Below are 20,452 nucleotides of genomic sequence, written 5' to 3' on the forward strand. Positions count from 1 at the left end.
TTTCTTGTGCATGCTGCCAACAGGCTAATATAAGGACCTCAGTTCCTCAAATCTGAATGATAACTTGTGAATAAAAAGGGCAGAGCATTTGTCTCTCCAGACTTGAATATGCATTAAATGCATCCCGTATGGACCGTAACATCTAGCCAGCCGGGTGCCTGTCCCTCTGACTTATGTGATGTAGGCCTACTAGCCAATCACTGACATGCTTGCATACACGCCAGCACAAATCCACAAATAAATTCAACATGACAATATTCTGCAGAACCTTGATGTCTGTGCACATTCGCAGTGCTAGCTGTCATTTTTTACATGGGTCTCTCTTCTCCATTGCATGCAGTGCCACATACACACAGGTCTGAGGTCTCTTTCATGAGATTGAGACTAATATACTATGCCAGTATATTATATGGTCTGCCACTTTCATCACTACATGCTATTACTTCTCAGTTTCAAGACTTAATGTCTACAGAACGTTGTGTTGTGTAGCTGTAATGTCAATGACATTGCAAATAATTCTCCTGTGAAGGACTTCAAAGCGACTGTGGTGCCAGCAAAAACCTGACTCATTTAAATTGCAACCTTTGATTTGACTGGTGATAAACATAATTGACAGAAGGAATTGACAATCAAAGTTTGCACATTACAGATCAATTAGAATGACATAAATCTGACGGAGAGATGGAGAGAGGTACGTAGACGATGATACACAAGCAGCACAACTGTATCACTTGCTACAGTTTCATGGCTTTAGAAGGCAGTCATTTCACTGCATACATTGCTATTATTGGGGGATGCCTCCTGGTGGAGATCTGCCTATTTGTCAGATCATTTATTGGCTGTTGAGTTTACTTCTTTGGGGCAATTATCCCCTCCAGTTGGGCCTGAAAGGAAAGGAGACTGATTAGCTATAATCATTACTTCAGCAGGAAGAGAGGTACACCTGTTGCTAAATAATTTAATAATATAATAAACAAAAAATCTTCAGTGACAGTGAATAGAATACCATATCTAATGTTAATGTCTGACTGAGACAGGCAAACAAATAAACAGAAGGATGAGGTGCTGCAGACCTCTATAAGTGAAGAAAAGGCTACACACTCATATAGCCACGATGCAGCATAATAATGCATTGTATACCGAAGGACTTCATCGGGGAAGACCTTTCAGCCTTGTCCTGCCTTTACTTTTAATGTCAGAGAGACGAGCATTTCTTCTTAGGTGCACAATTAAAATGGAAGTATCTACTATTGAAAGTTAATGGTGTGTGATTCACTTGATGTCATTTCACCTTAAGCTGTTGGTTGGTTCTCTTCAGGAACTGTATCTCTTCTGTGTGCTTATTCTCTTCCACCTGTCGCCTCTCCATCTCCCGCTTCTCAATAGCTTCACATTTGGCTCGCTGCTCATTCACCTGCCTCTCGATGTCTCGCTTCTGATCCTCCAGTTCAGAGATCTGGCCAATGAGAGAACACTTCATTATGGAGCAGTTTCTAACCTGACACAATTAATTATGCACAGTGATAGATGCTGATTGCCAAAATTGCAGCAGCTGTTTAGATGCATGCTGCCATCTGTTGGAAAGTCAGCTGAAGTACACCTTGTGTGGGTGGGTGTCAAACTTGATTTATTTCTAGGGACTATAGAACCAATGTAATACTCTTGGCATGAGCTGCTGCATTGCAACAGTTGGTGGTAACTTGTCTTGCCCATGAGCAATTTGCCAGTCATTTTTTCCAAAATAAAGCTATTCTTATCCATTCTAATAGGTGTTGCAAAAACAAATCTTGAAAATCTGTCAAACTATGGAGCGTAAATTATGACTTACCCTCTTCTCCATATCAGACTTGCCATGGTCAGCCTGAAGGGCTTTCCTTATGCCAAAGGCCACACTGCTCTCATAAACAATAGCTGCTGATAGGCAGCTGTGGTCATACAGATCTCATCTATCACCCGTAACAGCAACAGACCCCTCTCAGCGCAATTGATAGTCACCTGTCTGATAAGTTCATCTGAAATGATAAGGCCGAGTATGGAGGGAAGGGTTACATAGAAGCTGACCACAGAAACTGAGTAGATATTAATCTTCCAGCCTAATTGAAATGCTACACTGGCAACTCACTACAACCAAAACATTGGCGAGAGATCTGATTAGAAAATAAGGTAAAGGTTACATACAAACTTTCTCATACAAACATCTCTACACTAATGGTAAAAACCCCACCTAACTCCACTTGAGCTGTATTCGTCTATAGTTATGATAATATAAGGTCACATTCAAGTATAGTATAGTATTGTGTTCTAAAAACATTTCTCCATTTCCTGAACAGTTAATACTTTGGACATAGCTGGTTTCTGCCTGACAGCAGAGTATCTCTGCATGCAGCATTCTGTGCAGTGGTAAATTGTAGGCAGCATGCAAGTACAATTTTACTTGAGTATCTCCATTATTGATTTTTAATACTTCTTACACTAGTATCACTATATCGCAGAGGCAGATATTGATGTTTCTTTCCTCCACTACAGTTAGTTGACAACTTTAGTTGCAAGTTACTTTGTAGATATAGATGAATAATTACAAACATAAATTAACTGATATGTTATTATGTATTTTAGGTTAAAGTAATTACAATCAGCCGCACCTTTACCAGCTAAATACCCACACATATAGTGTTGAATAACTCATTTATATTCCGATTATATGAAATATTCTGCATGAGTACTTTCACGTTTGGCAGTTTATAAAAGTTTATTAAAATTCTGCAGTGCATGCAGAATTTTCAGAGTTTTTAAATTTTTATCATCTTTTTTACCTAATTGTATCACAATCAACGGCCAATGAAGGACCTCAAACGGTTTCGTTTGGGCCATGGCCCCAATGGCCCAATGGATAATTTGGCCCTGCATCTACGATGATCCTTTTGACATTAGTTAGCGAGGCCGAGGCCAAATTGCGTCTGCCTCAGATGAAAATGAAGGTACAACGCAAAGTAGCCAAGCATTTGATCTGAGGTTTAGGCCATTCCTAACCAATTGAAATATGCGTGCCTTGCCAACATGCACGCGTACATGTTGGCACAATAGACCAGTGGTTCTCAAAGTAGGGTCCGTGGGGTAGTTAATATAGCATCATAATCAGTGTAACCACTTTGAGCAAGGTCAGAACGCATGAGCCTGTAGAATAGATCTTATATTATATTTATATTTAATTTTTATTGTGAAAATATGTGGATATCTTTGAAACATTTTAACAACACAAATATTGTATGGTGGACCACTGGACCAAATACATAATATTTATTTGTGGGTTTTTAACGTGAAAAGGTTTTGAGAACCACTGCTATATACACTATGCAGGACTGAATGCAGTCAAGCGAAGGTTGTAACCCCAGTGACCTCAATCATGGAGAACATGTGTTTCCTATATCCTGCTCACCAAAACACTGGGAGTAGAGCTCCCTGCGGACGGGGCAGATGCCTGTCTCTCTGGCTTGTCTTTGCTGTAGCTTCAGGTCCAGCTGCTCTTGCAGGTGCGTCACATCCATCCGGGTACAAGGAGAGCTGGATACCTGCTGTATCCACAGCTGGTTGGCCTCCATCCATTGCCTGCAACACATTTGGTTGTGTTCAATAAAACTGGCTACAATACCATTGTATCAAAGTATACCCGTACATTGTTGCCCACCAATATCTTTTGAATATCTTTGCCTTTTCAGTGCAGCTCCAACTGGAAAAAGCTGGAAGCATTGGCAATGTGGCAATGTGGTTCAGTTGGTGTGAATAGTGGGGAACCTTGAAAACTATTTATATTTCGTTGTATAGGATGTGAGCTTGTAGATGGGCTATTTTTGGGCCTGTTGAAAACAGATTAACAAGGTACTCCAATACTTTTGTTGATAAAGTTTATACTGAACCTTGGTGGAAGGATGACATTAAGGATTTCTTCGGTTTTCTGTTTGTTGGCGTCGGCAGAGGCTGACTTTGGTTTGGGTGGTGGCCGGTAAAGGCAGGTGGCTGAGGGCTCACTTTCAAAGGGCGTGCCTGTAACAATTGAATTAATTCATTCAATTTTTATTTAATCTCGAATAATCTATTGAGGGCAAGCCCTCCTTTGCATGTAGAAGCCTACATTTCATCAGAAAACACAAAAAGAACAAAATAAACCGTTAAAAACAAATGAAACGTAAATCAACAACAAATCCAGCTAAAACCACCACAGTCGGGTAATGATTTTCTAGCATCATCCTGAAGCGTCCAGGAAGGACAAGACAATTCAATTTTAAGTCATGCACTAACTAAAAGCAGTCTTAACAAAACTCTGTCCTGAGGCACCTGCATGAACTGGCCAGTCACTGAAACAAGTTAAAAGTGGGCCAGAGTTCCAATGCAACATAAAAGTATTATGATTGGTAACTTTCCGACTAGAGCTTTATAGTGATTATTGCTTTTCTCAGAACGAGACCATCTAACGTTCTAACCTAATAAAAGAATACAGTTATCAGTGGCCTCAGTGGGGAGCAGCAGTGTGTCTATAAATTACACTATAATAATCCAGATCCAGAATCGGTAGGAAAGATGATTCAATCAACAATCCTCTACAATAATAAAGGAAAACTGGCTTTATTTAAAGATCTTCTTAATGACTTAATGAACTGAATACACACACAGGACCACAATGGAAACAAGCCTCTATAGGGCTGTTTGTGTTGCCAACATGCAACAATCATTGTAAACCATACTTTGGTACAATCTGCAAACTGTTCATTGCAATTGCATTTACTATGAAAACGTGCACTTCCTGTTGGTTCGTCACGCCCCCATAAATGGTCATGCCTCGTGACATCATCAGGGATCTCCATATATGGGCATATATGTAGTCGCGACGTAGACGACATCGCCAGGGGCCCTTCCCCATATATGGTCATGCCTCGTAACATCACGCCTCCATATATGGTCACACCTCATGACACCATGTGACATCATGGAGTCCCTTAGATCTCCATATATGGTTGTCAGTCCATCACGCCTCATGACATCATCAAGCCCAAGAATTAAGGCCTGGCCCTACCTGGGCTCTCATCAAACCCTGTACACTCAAGACACTGCCTCCGCTGCCACCCTTAGATCTCCAAATATGGAGCTGATCTATTCTGACATTCCATATGTTGATCTGACCTCATCAAACCTGTACACTCAAGACATGCTCCATATATGGCCAGACCTCATCAAACCCTGTACACTCAAGACACACTCCATATGGCCAGTACATAATTCATTCCATAATATGGAATGGGGGTCAGACTCAGATCAACATGTTGATCTGAGTCTGACCCCCCCCATGCCAAAGCACCAGCGCTTGTCCAGCAGTCTGCCGTCGCCCAGGCGGGTGCTTCTCGCCCTCAGTTTGTCTTAAGGCTCATACATAGTCTGGATTTTCGGTGACCACCGAACTACAACATGACGTCACGAGCCGCGGTGAAGAGCAAACCACCGCCACCTTCCCAGCCCTTCTCTCTGTTTTTACTCACCACCTGTTACGAAGGCTTTTACTTAGAGCTCCATATATGGGGATAACAGTCCCATGTATGGAGACAACGGCGATATCCAGTGCTGACATCAGATTAATGTAGAAACCCCAAAGATGGATATACAGTGATGACATCACCGTGACACTAGACTTGCACGTATCATAAAAGGCAGATCCCAGCTTCTAAACCTCAGATACCAAGCCACGCACCCGGTATCTCCACCAATCTCAAATCCTCAGAATCTACAGGACCGAAAATCCAGACTATGAATAGGCTGGTAATAAAGTATTAAATCAATCAATCAATCAATCAATCAATCAATCAATCAATCAATCAATGTCCCAGCAAGTTTCCTGATGTGATAAATGTACATCTTTAATTGAGCCAGATGCCAAGATATTTTATTCTCTTACCATTTCAATATTTTTACTCTTTGACAATAGAGATGTAGGCCATAGTCAATGCTCTACGATGGCACCGAGGACTTACCTTATTTGGGGACTTTTTATCTGTATTTCTGCTCACCAAAACGGCATTGTCATATTTCAGTAAAGACTCAATCATTGTGTTGCCTTGAAAATACTATAACCTAATTGCCTATATACCCAAATACCTTCCGCTTACTAACTCAACTCACTGAAGTTCGTGTTTACAAAATATAGTTTGGTCCTACTATTGTTTTGAGTTGTCATGGCACGTTGTCATGGCAACTCGCTCCATCTTTCTTTCTCCGAGCTGAAGGATATGTTTACTATTTCCTTTTCATTCGACAGATGTTTAAAACATATGTATGGATTGTATGCAACGCATTTACAGGGTTCTATAATTACAGAGCACTGCCACAATGAAATATTTTTTATCGCCTACTACTCTAGTCTAACCATATAGTCTACTCTACTGTCTGTGTTAGTCTGAGCATCTGACATCATAGCTCAAAATGTACACCATTTTCACCACTTCCTAACCCTATCCCTGAAGTAATTTGACTAATTTCTAAAATAGAAAAGATTATTATTCATGAATCAAAGTAAAATACTGTATTTTAAATACGTATCCTACATAATTTACAGTAACAGAGGGCAATATTTGACCTGATGCACTGCAATAATAATGTAGCCTAATGCTTAGCCTGCCCTTGATAAGATTCTAAATGTTCTAATATGAGAAATAAGGTAAAAAATGAACATGAATAAACATGTCTTGTCACAAATGCGATTTTGTATGGCAATGTGAACTCCCAAATGTTAAAGGAGCATTCAGTTGTTTGGGTGATTTGGAGAAACAAAACCTGGTCCGCCCCGGTAACAAGATGTGCACATGCACACGCTCTACAGTGGGGGGACGCGCAACAGGCCAACAGCACGCACACCAAGGCCCGCCTCCGCTCGATCATAATTGGAGGAAGGCTCCTCTCTATCATGATTGGATGAAGGATGGGCCCTCTAGCCAAAAATGAAACCTAAGCTTTTTTTCCCCCCAGGGGTGAACTGGGGACAGGGAGGAACTCCTTATATGTTCAGCACACTCTATAGTAGGGAGAATTATCACAAAAAAAAATTGAATTAAGTGAAATCACGGAAGATGGATATATTATCATCAGATTACGGTAATAAAACAGCTCCCGTGGAATCACCGCATATGAATTACAGTTTAATTATTAACCCTATAACCCCATTAACCCCAGGGAGCTCTATAGGGCCCATTCTTTATTTATCTCTCTACAGCTACACTAAAGCTCTTGCACAAAAATAGGTGATCTACATACAGTATACACGACAAGCTTGTAGATCTGCTATTTTAGCAGAATGTTTGCCCCAGGATAGGGTTCGAGTGGTTATGGTGGACAACAGGCAAGAGGTGTTCCTCTGGTTTCCTGGAGACAGAATGTGTATTTATTTGAGGCTGAAACGAAAATACTGAGGCAAACTGTCAGGCAGTTATACAACTTGTTGGTAGGCCTGGGGCATATATGGGAAGTATATTGCAATATTATACAACTGGCTGAATTGTTGGCATTCTTAATTCATATTCATATTATTATATCTAATAAAGGCAATCAATTGTCTCTGTCGGGTGGAAACCGGATGTGTCCAAAAAGGATTCAAATTCAAAAATAAAATCAGCAGATCGACAAGCTTAAAACATGTCGCTTTGTGTCATGTTTTGAGCTTGTGGATCTGCTGTTTTTTATACTTTTGCGTCCGTCCGTCCGTGTGTCCGTCCGTGTGTGTGTGTGTCCGTGAGCAGCTAATCTCGGCCACCGTTAACCCGGTCGATGCCAAATTTCACACACACCCTCCCTGGATGCCAACGATGAACCTCTGCCCCAAACTTTCCAGAACGGCCTGTTATTGCGCCACCAGGAGGCCGCTTTGTGCAAAACAAGTTTTTGCACAGTACACCTACAGATTTTGTCCAAACATCACGCAAATTGGTACACAGTCTCTCTAGAGCCATTCAACGAAACCGGTCTTTCAGATTTCTCAGACTCCATCCTGATTGGTTAAGAAGTTCACAGGAGTGCTCAGTTTCAAACAAAATGCTGCAAATCATGAACACATCGCGTGATTTCCGTGAAATTGTGCACCCACATTCCCACTAGGCCGAGGACGAAATGCCACATGAACAATTTCAACTCAGCCTCAAGGTGGCGCTATAACTGGCCAAAAAGTGTTTTTACCTCTAACTGCACGGATCTGTGGATAACTTTGTATGCCAACTCCCTAGAGGCCAAGGAAAAACCTACATTCCTATCCTGGTGGAGACCTGTGCCCAGAAGGGCACTTTTTCTAGTTTATTCTGTAGTCCTTCTGATCCTTGAAGCACCAACCGTACCTTTTTAACTTTTGTACCTCCACTGAGCAGTGAGCCCCTGGTTGATCTTTTTTCCCCTATGATGTCTTCTGGCAGGGCTGATGTGCCTCACGTCGTTCCTGGTGGCCCTGATCTTCACCATGGGTTCAGGGAACTACTGGCTGGGCATCTTTAACAACTACGTGGGCTCCGTGCCTCTGCTCATCATAGCCTTCTTTGAGATGACTGCTGTCGTATACATCTATGGGATCGATAGGTCACACTTTAAAGGCTATTTAATATTCATTATTCTGGTGTTATTGTTAATATTTGTTAAAATGTGTGCTGCTAAATGACATAATTCTGATGGTGTAAACATGTGGCTATAGAGCGTCGCAGTCCCGTCACATTCACACACCGATGCCGGAGGAAACCATGCAAGAAGGTACCAACCTGCACATCGGGAGCAATTAGGGGTTCAGACTTCAGAGTCTTGCTCAGCTCAAGGACACTTTGACATCTGGGGCCACCATGGTCTCCCCCGTCTCCTCTTTAGCTTTTCAGATCTACATTTTCATATCAGGACACCAATTTGAGGGGGGGGGGGGGGGGGGGGGGGATGCAACTGGAACAATTGATACATGGGTTCTCTCTTCTGGTTGCATGCAATTGGTATCCCACACTGAAAATGTTTGTTTCTGTTTACTAAAGAGCTGGAGAGATGGGAGAGACCCCTGTTACTGAACTAGACTATCGTTTGGTTTGAGTTTGATTGAGTCTATGCTATAGACTCTATAGCAATGATTACTATTACCATATATAGAGCTATGACTAATTAACAAAAGCACATATCTTTTAAATGAGTGCATGCTTATCCAGAGTGTATTCTGCACCTTTAGGTTCAATGATGACTGTGAGTGGATGACAGGCCGCAAACCCGGCCTGTACTGGCAGGTGACATGGAGGTTCGTCAGTCCTCTGATGCTGCTGCTGGTGTTTTTCGCATATGTTGCAGTGATGGCTGAGAAACAACCCAGGTATGATGCCTGGAACCCAGAATATGTAAGAATAGAATAATTTACCTTCCATTGTAAAACTGGCTCAAAGGGTGCATGCACAGAGGCAGAGCTTATAGCCTAGTACAGATGCTCCAAATCCTTGAATATGCTTGAAATTAGATCTTTTAGATAAGGATTTGTTTAACCGGCGCAGATAACTACATAATATTTTGTCTTTTTGAGAATGCTGAGCTCCAAGATGCATTAGAGCAAGTGGAAAATAAAGTCTATTCTATTCTATTCTATTCTATTCTTCTAACTTTAACCATTCTGGCATGCTTTCACAAATCTATAAGCCCATGTGACTCGTGTATAAACCAGTCCATGCCTCCTGCAGGTGGACTTCCCTCTGTCCGAAGTGAAGCCCTATACTGGTTGGGTGTTCTCCATCTGCGTGCTCCTATCTGCTCTCCCCGTGGTCTCCATCCCTCTGGTGGCACTCTATAACTTTGCGGGCTTCCTGAAGAAGAGAATCATGAACAGACATAACAGAAACCCGTACGCAGACGATGAGCTCCGTCAGGGAGACTTGTAAAGGAAACACTTGTTCATGTTCGGCATCAGCATCAGCTTCTATACTGGCTTTCCACTTACTGTGAGGAACACCTTATGGCTTTATGTGTTTTTGTTCATAGCTACATTAGACAACACTGTTATTGTCACATACGGTTGTTGTTAGCACTGTGTAGGAATGACCGTGTTAGTGGCTGGAGAAACAGTACAGAGGCATTGGTAAAGGTTAACCAATGGTATGTTTATTCACCAAATGAGCACTACCAACTGGCATCAATACAGGAACTTCTACTCCCAGCACAGACATTAGTTCACCTGCAAAATGGGCTGGCAGCCTTTTATACCAAGCTGGAGATAATGAGAATGGACTATCCCATTTACAGGGGTGTCTTCAAATGAGAACATACCATAAATAAATAAGCATACAATACATATAAATAAATAACCTTAAACCATACAAATGTTACAAGTTTCTGTGAACTACATGAACTATACAAGTTATAAGTCCTTCACACTAGAACATAAATAAGCAATCACAACAGCACATCTAGTGGCCATCTCAGCTAGACAGGAAACAGTATTCAACAATAAAATCATGACTGCAAAATACAACTGTGCCAGTTAATAAAGTGCCAATATGCTGTGCAAAATAAGTAACAGAGGACCACTCTGTTACACACTGACTTCTGGTGATGTTGTGCAGAGGTCAAGTTCATATCTTTTACTTTATATTAACACTAGAGACAGTTATGAAATGTATAGACTGTGTTTTTTATACATTTATTTCTATGATTTGTGTTGACGAAAGAACTATTCAAATCAATGCAGGATCATTATGCCTGACAAATATAACAAACAAAACAATGGAAATGGAAAACAATTAAATGCATGGGTGTGCAAACTCCTCCCACACAAACATGTCTTGGTCGGCCCTCATTTATCAATCAAGTGTAAAATCTGCCACAGATTCGAGTGCAGGTTTCGTAGTACACCCACGTCGCCACGGCATTTATAAAGTGATCGCAAACAGCTGATCCTTCCTTAATTTCGTTCTCACGTTAATAAATGTCACGGCTGAATTTGATCTGGCACGCCCTAAGAACTCAAGCCTCGCCCTCGTTTTTGCGACATGAACAACCGCAATACGTTTCCTGAAACCATGGTTACATGACAAAATAGGTTTCTCCCGTGCCTTGCTGCCCGCCTCACCCCCCTCTCTCATACACACGCACAGCACACACACGCAACTTGCAAGCCCAACTAACTGGTGTGTTGTTAAACAAATAAAGAACGAACACCTGCATTAAATAAAGTTGTAGGCCTAATCCTACCCTGTCTGTTTCCCTCTCACCTCGCTTGCCTTGCTGTCATGCACGCACGCACCTACATGACACATTAAAATAAATAAAGCTGTCTGTTTCTCCTCTCGCTTCGCTTCCCTTGCTGCCCGCCTCACCCCCCGCATGCACGCACGGACATATCGCTATTTGCAACTTTCACTGTGTGTTGTTAGTTGTATATTAAATTATTAAAGTATTTTTAATTTAATATACAACAAGATATATTAGTGAACGAAAACCTGAACCTGTGTACCATAATTAAATAACAAATAGGCACACACACGCTGCTGTTTTGCAGGTGCTCCTCCTGTCCTGTCTGTCTGTCTGTCTGTCTCTCTCTATCACAGTGGTCCGTCCGTGACCAACTGACCATGCACGTTCCGACGTTCGACAGTCTATTTAGATTGCCTCGCAGTCGTTAGTCACTGCAGTGGCCGGGCTGTCAACTGTCATTATATGAATGTGCAGCCAAAATCGTATATAGCCTCATGTGGCTGGTGCATGGGCTGGCTGGCCCCGATGCAGTTCCCACTTGCGCTGGGACGGCACGGCCTGGCACGGTACATTTGGCATTCGAGCGACGCGTCGGGTTTATTATATTGCACATACCGTAAGAAAGACATCGGCCTTCATGCTGTAGATTAGGCTACAGTAGGCTATACCTGCACGTTGGGACTCTCCGCAGCTGAGCTGCAGCACTGCTGCACTATACTCTTCAACGTCCCGTCATGGAAATATTTCAGCACAGACAGCCCAAATCCTCGCTATGCGCTCATGCAAAACACTGTTTAAATGGCTTAAGCATCTCTTGCAACATTGTTTTTAATTGCGCGATTTTTATCTCCTACTAATTTCATATGACACATGTATTCCTAACATTCCTAACATTTTTATTTATTTATTTTTTACATGTAGCCCATATACATTATACATACCTTTTATATAAACATTTTAGGAGTGAATACATATATGTTTAGATGCCTGTGACAGCCTCTCAGCAGTTCAGACAAGGCTGCTCCGCTTGTGTAAGACAGAAAAACAGCGTACGGCAGCTGCAGAGTAGACGTGGGTTTTGATCGTTGTCACGTTCAATTTCAAGCTTTGCCGGAAATGTTAAATGCCGAAAATGTCGGTAATTTCGGCGTGCGCCCATATTTTGGCGTACGCACGGTTGATAAATGAGGGCCTTTGTCTCTCCATTCGTCACATATGAATGATTAACGTTTACCTTGACCTTGATGATGACTGTGTGTGTGCGTGTGCGTGTGCGTGTGTGTGTGTGTGTGTGTGCGTGCGTGCATGCGTGCGTGTGTGTGTGTGTGTGTGTGTCTGTGCTAATCATTTGCTAATTTGAAAGTATTTCTGTAACATAATAAGGATATACTAGTTATATTGTATTAACATACTCGGCCACAGTGGTTCTCAAACCAGCACGCATGCACACACAGAGACCCCCTTTCCACCGGTTCAGTTCTTTTTGGTTCTTAGTCCATGAGCCAGAGCTCCAAAATTGGGGGGAAATCTAGACCTAAATTAAATTGTTTATAGGATCAATACGAGTAAATTAATACATGATAACCCTTCCACAGTAGTAGCTTTTTCATATTTTCTATTATTTTGCATATTTTCCTACATAATGCCTCATTTGCATATTTAAAATGTAAAATGTGTAATACAATAAATCATTGTCTTCGTGTAAGTAATCAATTGGGGAAGTGTCATGGTGATAATAATCTAATATAGGTATGGTTTTGCCCACTCAATTCATAATTAACGGTCCAATTTTGGAGCTCTTGCTCATGGACTATAAGAACCAAAAATAACTGTGAGAATTTTCAGTCAGAGCTTTTCATCTGTTCCTGTTTTGGACAGTTTATCACCACTCTCTCACATCGTCACATGTACACAGACATGGGTTCTGTTTGAAAAAAGTATTTTTGTATTTGATTTGTATTGCATTACAGTGGACTGGTTTCTGCTAATGATCATTTGCAAAGGACTTCTCCGTTCCAGCACAGCCTTTCACTCAATCACAGGTTAATCATTTGACACATTTACAGTAAATGGGATTTGTAAATCCCCATGCACAAATTACGGTAAGTAACAAAGAACAGTGATATCACATCACACAAAGTGAAACCAATCTTCTCAATAAAACAATAAATCAAGATTAGAAGCATCAGATCTCTCAATTACATTACATTACCTTTGACTTCAAGTTCATAGGAGTGACATTGTTTCCAGGTTTCAAGTTAAGGACAGTTTCTTCAAATTGTTCAATTTTCTCCGTTCATTCATTTTGTTATGAAAGCCTATGACAATTGCTAATTTCCCTGAAGGTTAAGCACAAAGCAGAGATAGATGGAGATCAATGCCATAAACACAGGTTACCCAGCAAATGCCTAAGAGTAAACAAGGCAACATGGCAATTATGGGTAACACTTGCAGATAACTGATGCTTAACTAATGTATTAGTTAAGCATTAGTTAAGCATCCTCTGCATACTGCACCACGGTCTGGTACGGAAACTGCACAGCCTCTGACCGGAAGGCACTGCAGAGGGTGGTGAAAACTGCCCAACGCATCACCGGAACATCTCTCCCTGTCATTAAGACTATCTATGACAGTCGGTGCCTGAGGAAGGCTCATAAAATCATAAAGGACCCCTCTCACCCCAACCACAGTCTGTTTGCCCTCCTCCCCTCTGGGAGACGTTTTAGGAGCCTTGGTTACAAGTCCAGCAGACTTAGGAACAGCTTCTTCCCCTCCACTGTCATCTACCTAAACTCCTCATCCACTCCTTTCCCTCCCCCAGTGCCAGCCCCCCCTCCAACCCAGACTCATCCTAGTCTGTAACACTATGTGGACTCATGCGATATGGCCACTGGACTTGTGGAATATGGTCTCTGGACCTTAGTTTAGCACTGGGCCACGTGCAATAAGGGCTACGTGCAATATGGGCAGATCATGTTTTTCTTCTTCCTCTCTTATCTTATTTATTACTTATTTAAATGACTACTGCTCAGTTCTTTACTACTGTAATTAATGTATCTTCCTTGCTGACATGTTTGCACTATTGGTGAGATGCGAAAATACTTTTCGCTGTGCTGTACTTGTACTGTACATTGACAATAAATTTAATCTCTCTTATCTCTTAATCATTCATTTTCCATGAACCTTATCTGCAAGTGTTACCCAATTATGTAACAGTTCAAACTGTTGAAATAAACATATCTTACAGGTTTGGAATAAACAAACTTAAAGCTACATACGTTTTATGTCTCTCCTGACAGAGGCAATCATCCACACTTAAATAACTGAACTGTGTTCAATCTGACAGCAGGATAGAACATGTAACTCCCCACTCTCAATGGAAGAGTATAGAGCACCTCCACTGCAGATGTAGTTGTATTGTATTAACAGGCTCTACACATGAAGGCCAGAACAGTAGCTTAGGTTGATTCATTTAATTGAGATATAAGTGCTCAACAAGGGTCAGCCATTAATCATGATTTCTTTTTGCTCATTTGTTCATTTCACAAGGGGTAGCGTAAGGGTATCATAAGACTGGGTGTGACCATATACAACCCTGTAATTATTATACATAGTATTAACCTTTGATAGCTCATTAATCCACACCTCCCTCTCTCAGGTCTCCTGGCTGTGTAGTGTGTACACCAAGGCATCCTCTAAGTGCCGACTGTCTTTGATCAACCAAAGCCCCTGGATGCAATAATTATGACATATGATGACATAGAAAGATAAGATATGATTGATGCATGAAATCATAAAAGATAATCACAGACAGTCACGTGTTATACTCTATGACAACAAAGGCATATAAATACTTTAACATGACCTCCCCAAGCTAGGATAGAAGCCCGAGCACGAAACCCAAGCACGAGTTCCCATGAAGTGGTGATTTTCAGGTGTGGTAACATAATATTGTAATGAACTAGAGCTTTTTCTACATTATATTATAAGTAAAATGTTCTACCTCTGCAATGAACCGCATGCCATGCAGTCATTTGCATTGAGTCAGCGATGTCACTTTTCTTAACAATGTTGTAGTCTGTCTAAGAATATTGTGTATTTTCAACAGGTTTGTGTCAGATCTCCAGGATGTGGACCATGGTGAGAGTGTCAGCTGTTCTGGTGGTTCTGTTCATACAGAATGTTAGTGGAAACAGTGCAGGTAAACTGACTCTAATGTCCTCTAGTTGGTATGGGCTCTATTGTATCCCATGCCTTACCCACCATTAAACACTTTCTGTGAATTACACATTTAGGAGCTTCCACTGTGCGTAAACATTATATTGCAGCCACACAAGTTACAACCCACTATACATTTTGCCGACACCTTTATTTGCTGGTGGAGGTGTGTCTGTAGGCGTGTTGATGCGCTTTTCCCTATATTTGTTATCTTATGCACACAGGTCAACGGAAAGCGGCTCTTAAGTTCAAACCACCCGTAATGTGAATCCGTTTGATAAAAGCATGCACTCCTGATTTGGAGCTGCCTCAACGCAGAACTCCACAAATCTCTGTGATTGTAAATTACCTATAATCAGCAGAGAGACCTATCTTGCGTCAGGGGCACTTTTCCCTTAATTTGGGGATTTAGTATTGTGCAAAGGCGCCGTTCCCCGTTAACTGAAGGGCTATCTTATGCCACCGCCTAAATCCTTAAAACACCTTCGCTAAGTGCCGCTTTTAGGGTAGATCGAATGGTGCCTGTAGAAGCCATTTCACTGTGTTTTTTGTTTATTATTATTATTATTATTAGCCTAGAATATTCTGAAAATGATTGGCTAATTGATTTATTGTTTTGGGCATAGACGGGCACGCCTCCCTGGCCAAGGGTTTAATTATGGACAGGTGTGGGGGGAGAAGGCATGCACCTAGTGGATACAAGGTTTTTACCAGTAAACACGGAAGACATTTGTATTTTGTACTATGCTGCAGTCTATACACTTTATGTGAATTAAACGCAAAGCAAAAGAAAGTAACGAGTGGACAATGAAGTTCTTCCTGTACTGCGTACACCTAAACCCATAGAATGGGTGCATCAGTGGGTTTGTTATGGACAAGGGTGAAAGCTGACAAACTAGCACTTACAACAGTAAAAACCCATCCATTCGAAGAGGACTCTAACCAGGAACTGGGCATCGTGATGATTCACAAAGAAATTTAATTTGAAGAGGCCCTACGGATCGAGGATTGGAGTCTGGAAGGAGTGCAACGACAAAAGACAAACTCAAAATGTTAACAAGTGGACGCGCAGCACGCAGCACAAACTAAGCCTCATCAATATCAAGCCCATGGTATGTAACAAAACACCGAAAAGGCTGTACAGGAAAACAGCAAATAACTACTGGAGTTATTTTATTTTTCGTGTGTCACTCACTGCTACCTTTTATTGGTGACACGTTGCTGACAATTGCTGCACTGCTGTGCATTGTTTTATTATTGATGTTTTGTCACCGTCGGACTTTTATTGGTGACAAGTTTTCTGCATTGCCGTCCGTTATTATTATTAATGTTTTGTCACTGCCGGACTTTTATTAGTGACACAAACGCCTGTTTTGCACTGCCTTTATTTATTTGGGCATTTGCTTTGCGATCTTTGCACCTGGACCGGACCCTGTGAACTGTCAACAGCGCGGCTGCGCTTCCTTTGAAGTTTACATTTGCACCGCACTTTATTGTGTGACAAAAGGGGAATTTGCAATATGTCCGATGTCATGGAGCCTGTGAGCAGCAATGGTGCGCAACTACTGGCAAAAAGGACCCCAAAATTAACAGAAAAAGGCATGGCTTTACAAAAGGAAAACTGTCTGAAAACATTAAAAACAAAAAGCAACCACACCGGCCAGTACATTGAAAGAGTCAAAGTGCTTATGCAATCCAATGAGAATGTCACAAAAATGCAATCTGAGCTGAACACATTGAAAACATGTTTTGATGAAATGAGTAATACATATGATGCATTTTTGACGTTGCCTCTGACCGAGGAGGAGGTTAATGAGCAAAAGGAATGGTTTGAACGAAAAAAGAGAAAGTACTGTGAATTTGAGGAGGATGTGAAAAGGTGGCTTCATGAGGCTGGTCAATCACAAACCATTGCTGCTAGTGCCTGTGAAATTGGGACAGAAATTGATGATGACATAAGACCAGACGACAGTGTTTCCAACGTCCCAAGCAGGGCTAAGTCCCGCTCCAAGTCCCAAACCTCACGCACTTCTTCAACAGCATCATCTGCACTTCTCAAAGCTCAAGCTGAAAAGGCAGCCCTTCTGGAGCATGCTGCTGCCTTAAAGAAACAACATAATCTGCAGGCATGTTAAGGAGACAGGAGGAGGATCTGAGGAGAAAAAGTGACAACTTGAGGAGACAAAGGGAACAATTAACACTCGATACAGAGTTGGCAGCATTTAATGCAAAAATCAATGTTTTAGAGGAAAATGGATCAAGGAGTGGCTCAAGAGCATCCAATGGAATGCACTCTTATTATGACAATAATGTTCAAATCACGAAACAGCTCAATCCTAATGCAACAGTTTATAATCCTGCAAAGGTGAATTACAACATGACTCTAATAACTGACTCTGTAGCTACCCCACAGGTTGTCCGGCCCAAAGAAAGACCCAACATGCAAATTACAAATTCACAAACTGTTTATTCCCAGGCTCAAGAATCAATTCCAACCAATGACACTGAAAGGTTGCCCAGGGTTTCTACCCTGGTGCCAGGTTCTCAAGCCACAGTGCTGTATGACCACAGTCAGAATGACATGGTCAATATAATGCAAAAACAGAATGAAATAACCTCTTTATTAGTTCAACAGAATCTTTCATCTGCTCTTCCAGTTAGAATTATTCCTGTGTTTGATGGTGATCCTCTGCAATATTATGCCTTTATGCAAGCTTTTGAAAATGGTGTTGAAATGAAAACTAACAATTTTGGTGACTGCTTGCACTTCCTCGAACAATACACCAGGGGTCAGCCAAAGGAGATAGTGCATAGCTGTCAGCATCTCCCTCCTCAACAGGGATATCTAAGAGCAAAAGATCTTTTGAAAGAGAATTTTGGAAATGAACAAAAAATCACTTCTGCATATATGGAAATGGCTTTCAGTTGGGCACCCATTAAAAGTGACGATGTCAAGGCACTACAAGCTTTTTCTCTCTTTTTGCGTGGATGTTGCAATGCAACAGAACAAATCATGCATATGAGAGAATTGGACATACCATGCAACATGAGGAGCATTGTTCTAAAATTGCCATATAAGTTGCGGGAAAAATGGAGAAGCACTGCCTGTGACCTGCAAGAGAGAAAAGGTCATAGGGCCATGTTTAATGATCTGGTCCAGTTCATTGAAAAGCAGGTCAGAATAGCCACAGATCCATTGTTTGGCAACATACAGGACACCCCACTCGCTTCCTCAAGTAGAAGTGCATGCCCCCCCAGTCAGGGTTTGAAGAGCCACAGAGGAAGCAGTTTTGCCACTAATGTTGCCGTGGTGGAGGAAAAGGTACACACTCCCCCACCCCAAGGCTGTTTATATTGCAAAATGAGCAATCACTCATTGGAAAAGTGCTACCAGTTCAAAAGAAAATTACACAAGGAAAAGATCGACTTCATTAAGGAGAAGGGGATATGTTTCGGCTGCCTAAAAAAGGAAGGCCATATTAACAAAACATGTGTCAATAGACTGACTTGCAATGTATGCAGCCAACAACACCCAGAAATTCTCCACATTGTAAGAGAGGACAAAAGAAAATTCCCTGAACAAATTGAGCCATCTACGGAGGCTGAACCAGCAGTTAGCGATGCAACTACTGCACCAACATTATGTGGTCATATTGGGGCTGGTGGTGAGGATGATTGCACATTTTCAATTGTGCCAGTCCAGATAAAATCCAAAAAAAATGACACAATCATACAAACCTATGCCTTCTTGGATCCTGGCAGCTCAGGAACATTCTGCACAGAAAGCCTTGCACAAAAATTGAATGTCAGAAAACAAAGGACCAGCATTATGCTGCGAACCATGGGGCAGTCAAAGACTATTTCTACATATGCAGTGTATGGATTGGAAGTGTCTGCACTGGACAATGATGATTTTGTTGATTTACCTGAGGTTTTCACCCATAGCAGCATGCCGGTGAGTGAGAGCAACATTCCCAGACAGGAGGATGTTGATCAATGGCCATATTTGAGTGGCATCAAAATACACCAAATTGACTCTGACATCGATCTACTCATTGGGACTAATGCTCCTAAAGTCATAGAACCATGGGAAGTCATTAACAGCCAGGCAGATGGTCCCTATGCAGTGAGGACCAAAGTAGGATGGGTTCTGAATGGCCCACTTCGAGGGGGCAATTTGAATGACAGTATGAGCAAGAGAGGCTGCTCTACTATTTCCACAAATCGAATCTCTATTGTACACCTAGAGGAATTGATCATTCAACAGTATAATCATGACTTCAGTGAGAAGACCTCTGAAGAACAAGCTGAAATGTCAAGAGAGGATGTTAAATTCATGAACATTGTGCATAACTCCTCTGTGTTGAAAAATGGTCATTATTCTTTTGACTTACCTTTCAAGAATGAAACCCCTATCTTGCCCAACAACCGCTGCATAGCAGAGCAGCGTATTGTGAGCCTGAAAAGAAAATTTGGAAAAAATGAGACATTTCATGAGGAATACACATCCTTTCTGAGTGATGTAATTGATCAAGGCTATGCAGAAATTGTGCCAGAAGATCAATTAAAAAGAAACGATGGTAAAGTGTGGTATATTCCACATCATGGAGTTTATCACCCTAGGAAAGGAAAATTAAGAGTTGTGTTTGACTGCGGAGCTGTATACAAGGGGACGTCACTCAACTGCCAACTTCTACAAGGTCCAGATTTCACAAACCCCCTCATTGGTGTCCTTATTAGATTTCGGCAGGAACCCATTGCAGTGATGGCTGACATACAGGCCATGTTTCACCAGGTCCAAGTCACAAAAAAGGACATTGACTTTCTGCGCTTTCTGTGGTGGCCTCAGGGTGACATCACGCGCCCTCTGGTGGAATATCGGATGAAGGTACATCTGTTTGGAGCAGTGTCATCCCCAAGCTGTGCAAATTATGCTCTGAGGAGGACTGCAGATGACAATCAAGCTCTATTCTCTGCAGAAGTAGTCAATACTGTCAAAAACCATTTC

The 20,452-nt window shown here is 41.6% G+C and overlaps 1 protein-coding gene across 1 annotated transcript; it reads right to left on the bottom strand.

Moving 5' to 3' along the window:
- Nucleotides 1-848: 848 nt before the first annotated feature.
- Nucleotides 849-6,092, bottom strand: dnali1 (dynein, axonemal, light intermediate chain 1; the record flags this gene model as incomplete). The annotated part of the gene is given in 8 exon segments (XM_083760725.1): nucleotides 849-884; nucleotides 1,292-1,456; nucleotides 1,829-1,903; nucleotides 1,906-2,012; nucleotides 3,437-3,606; nucleotides 3,915-3,999; nucleotides 4,002-4,041; nucleotides 6,018-6,092. Coding segments are annotated over 8 exon segments (753 nt in total).
- Nucleotides 6,093-20,452: the final 14,360 nt, after the last annotated feature.

This window comes from Protomyctophum parallelum (genome assembly GCF_964188405.1).
Source record: "Protomyctophum parallelum genome assembly, chromosome: 3".
Taxonomy (NCBI): Eukaryota; Metazoa; Chordata; class Actinopteri; order Myctophiformes; family Myctophidae; genus Protomyctophum; species Protomyctophum parallelum.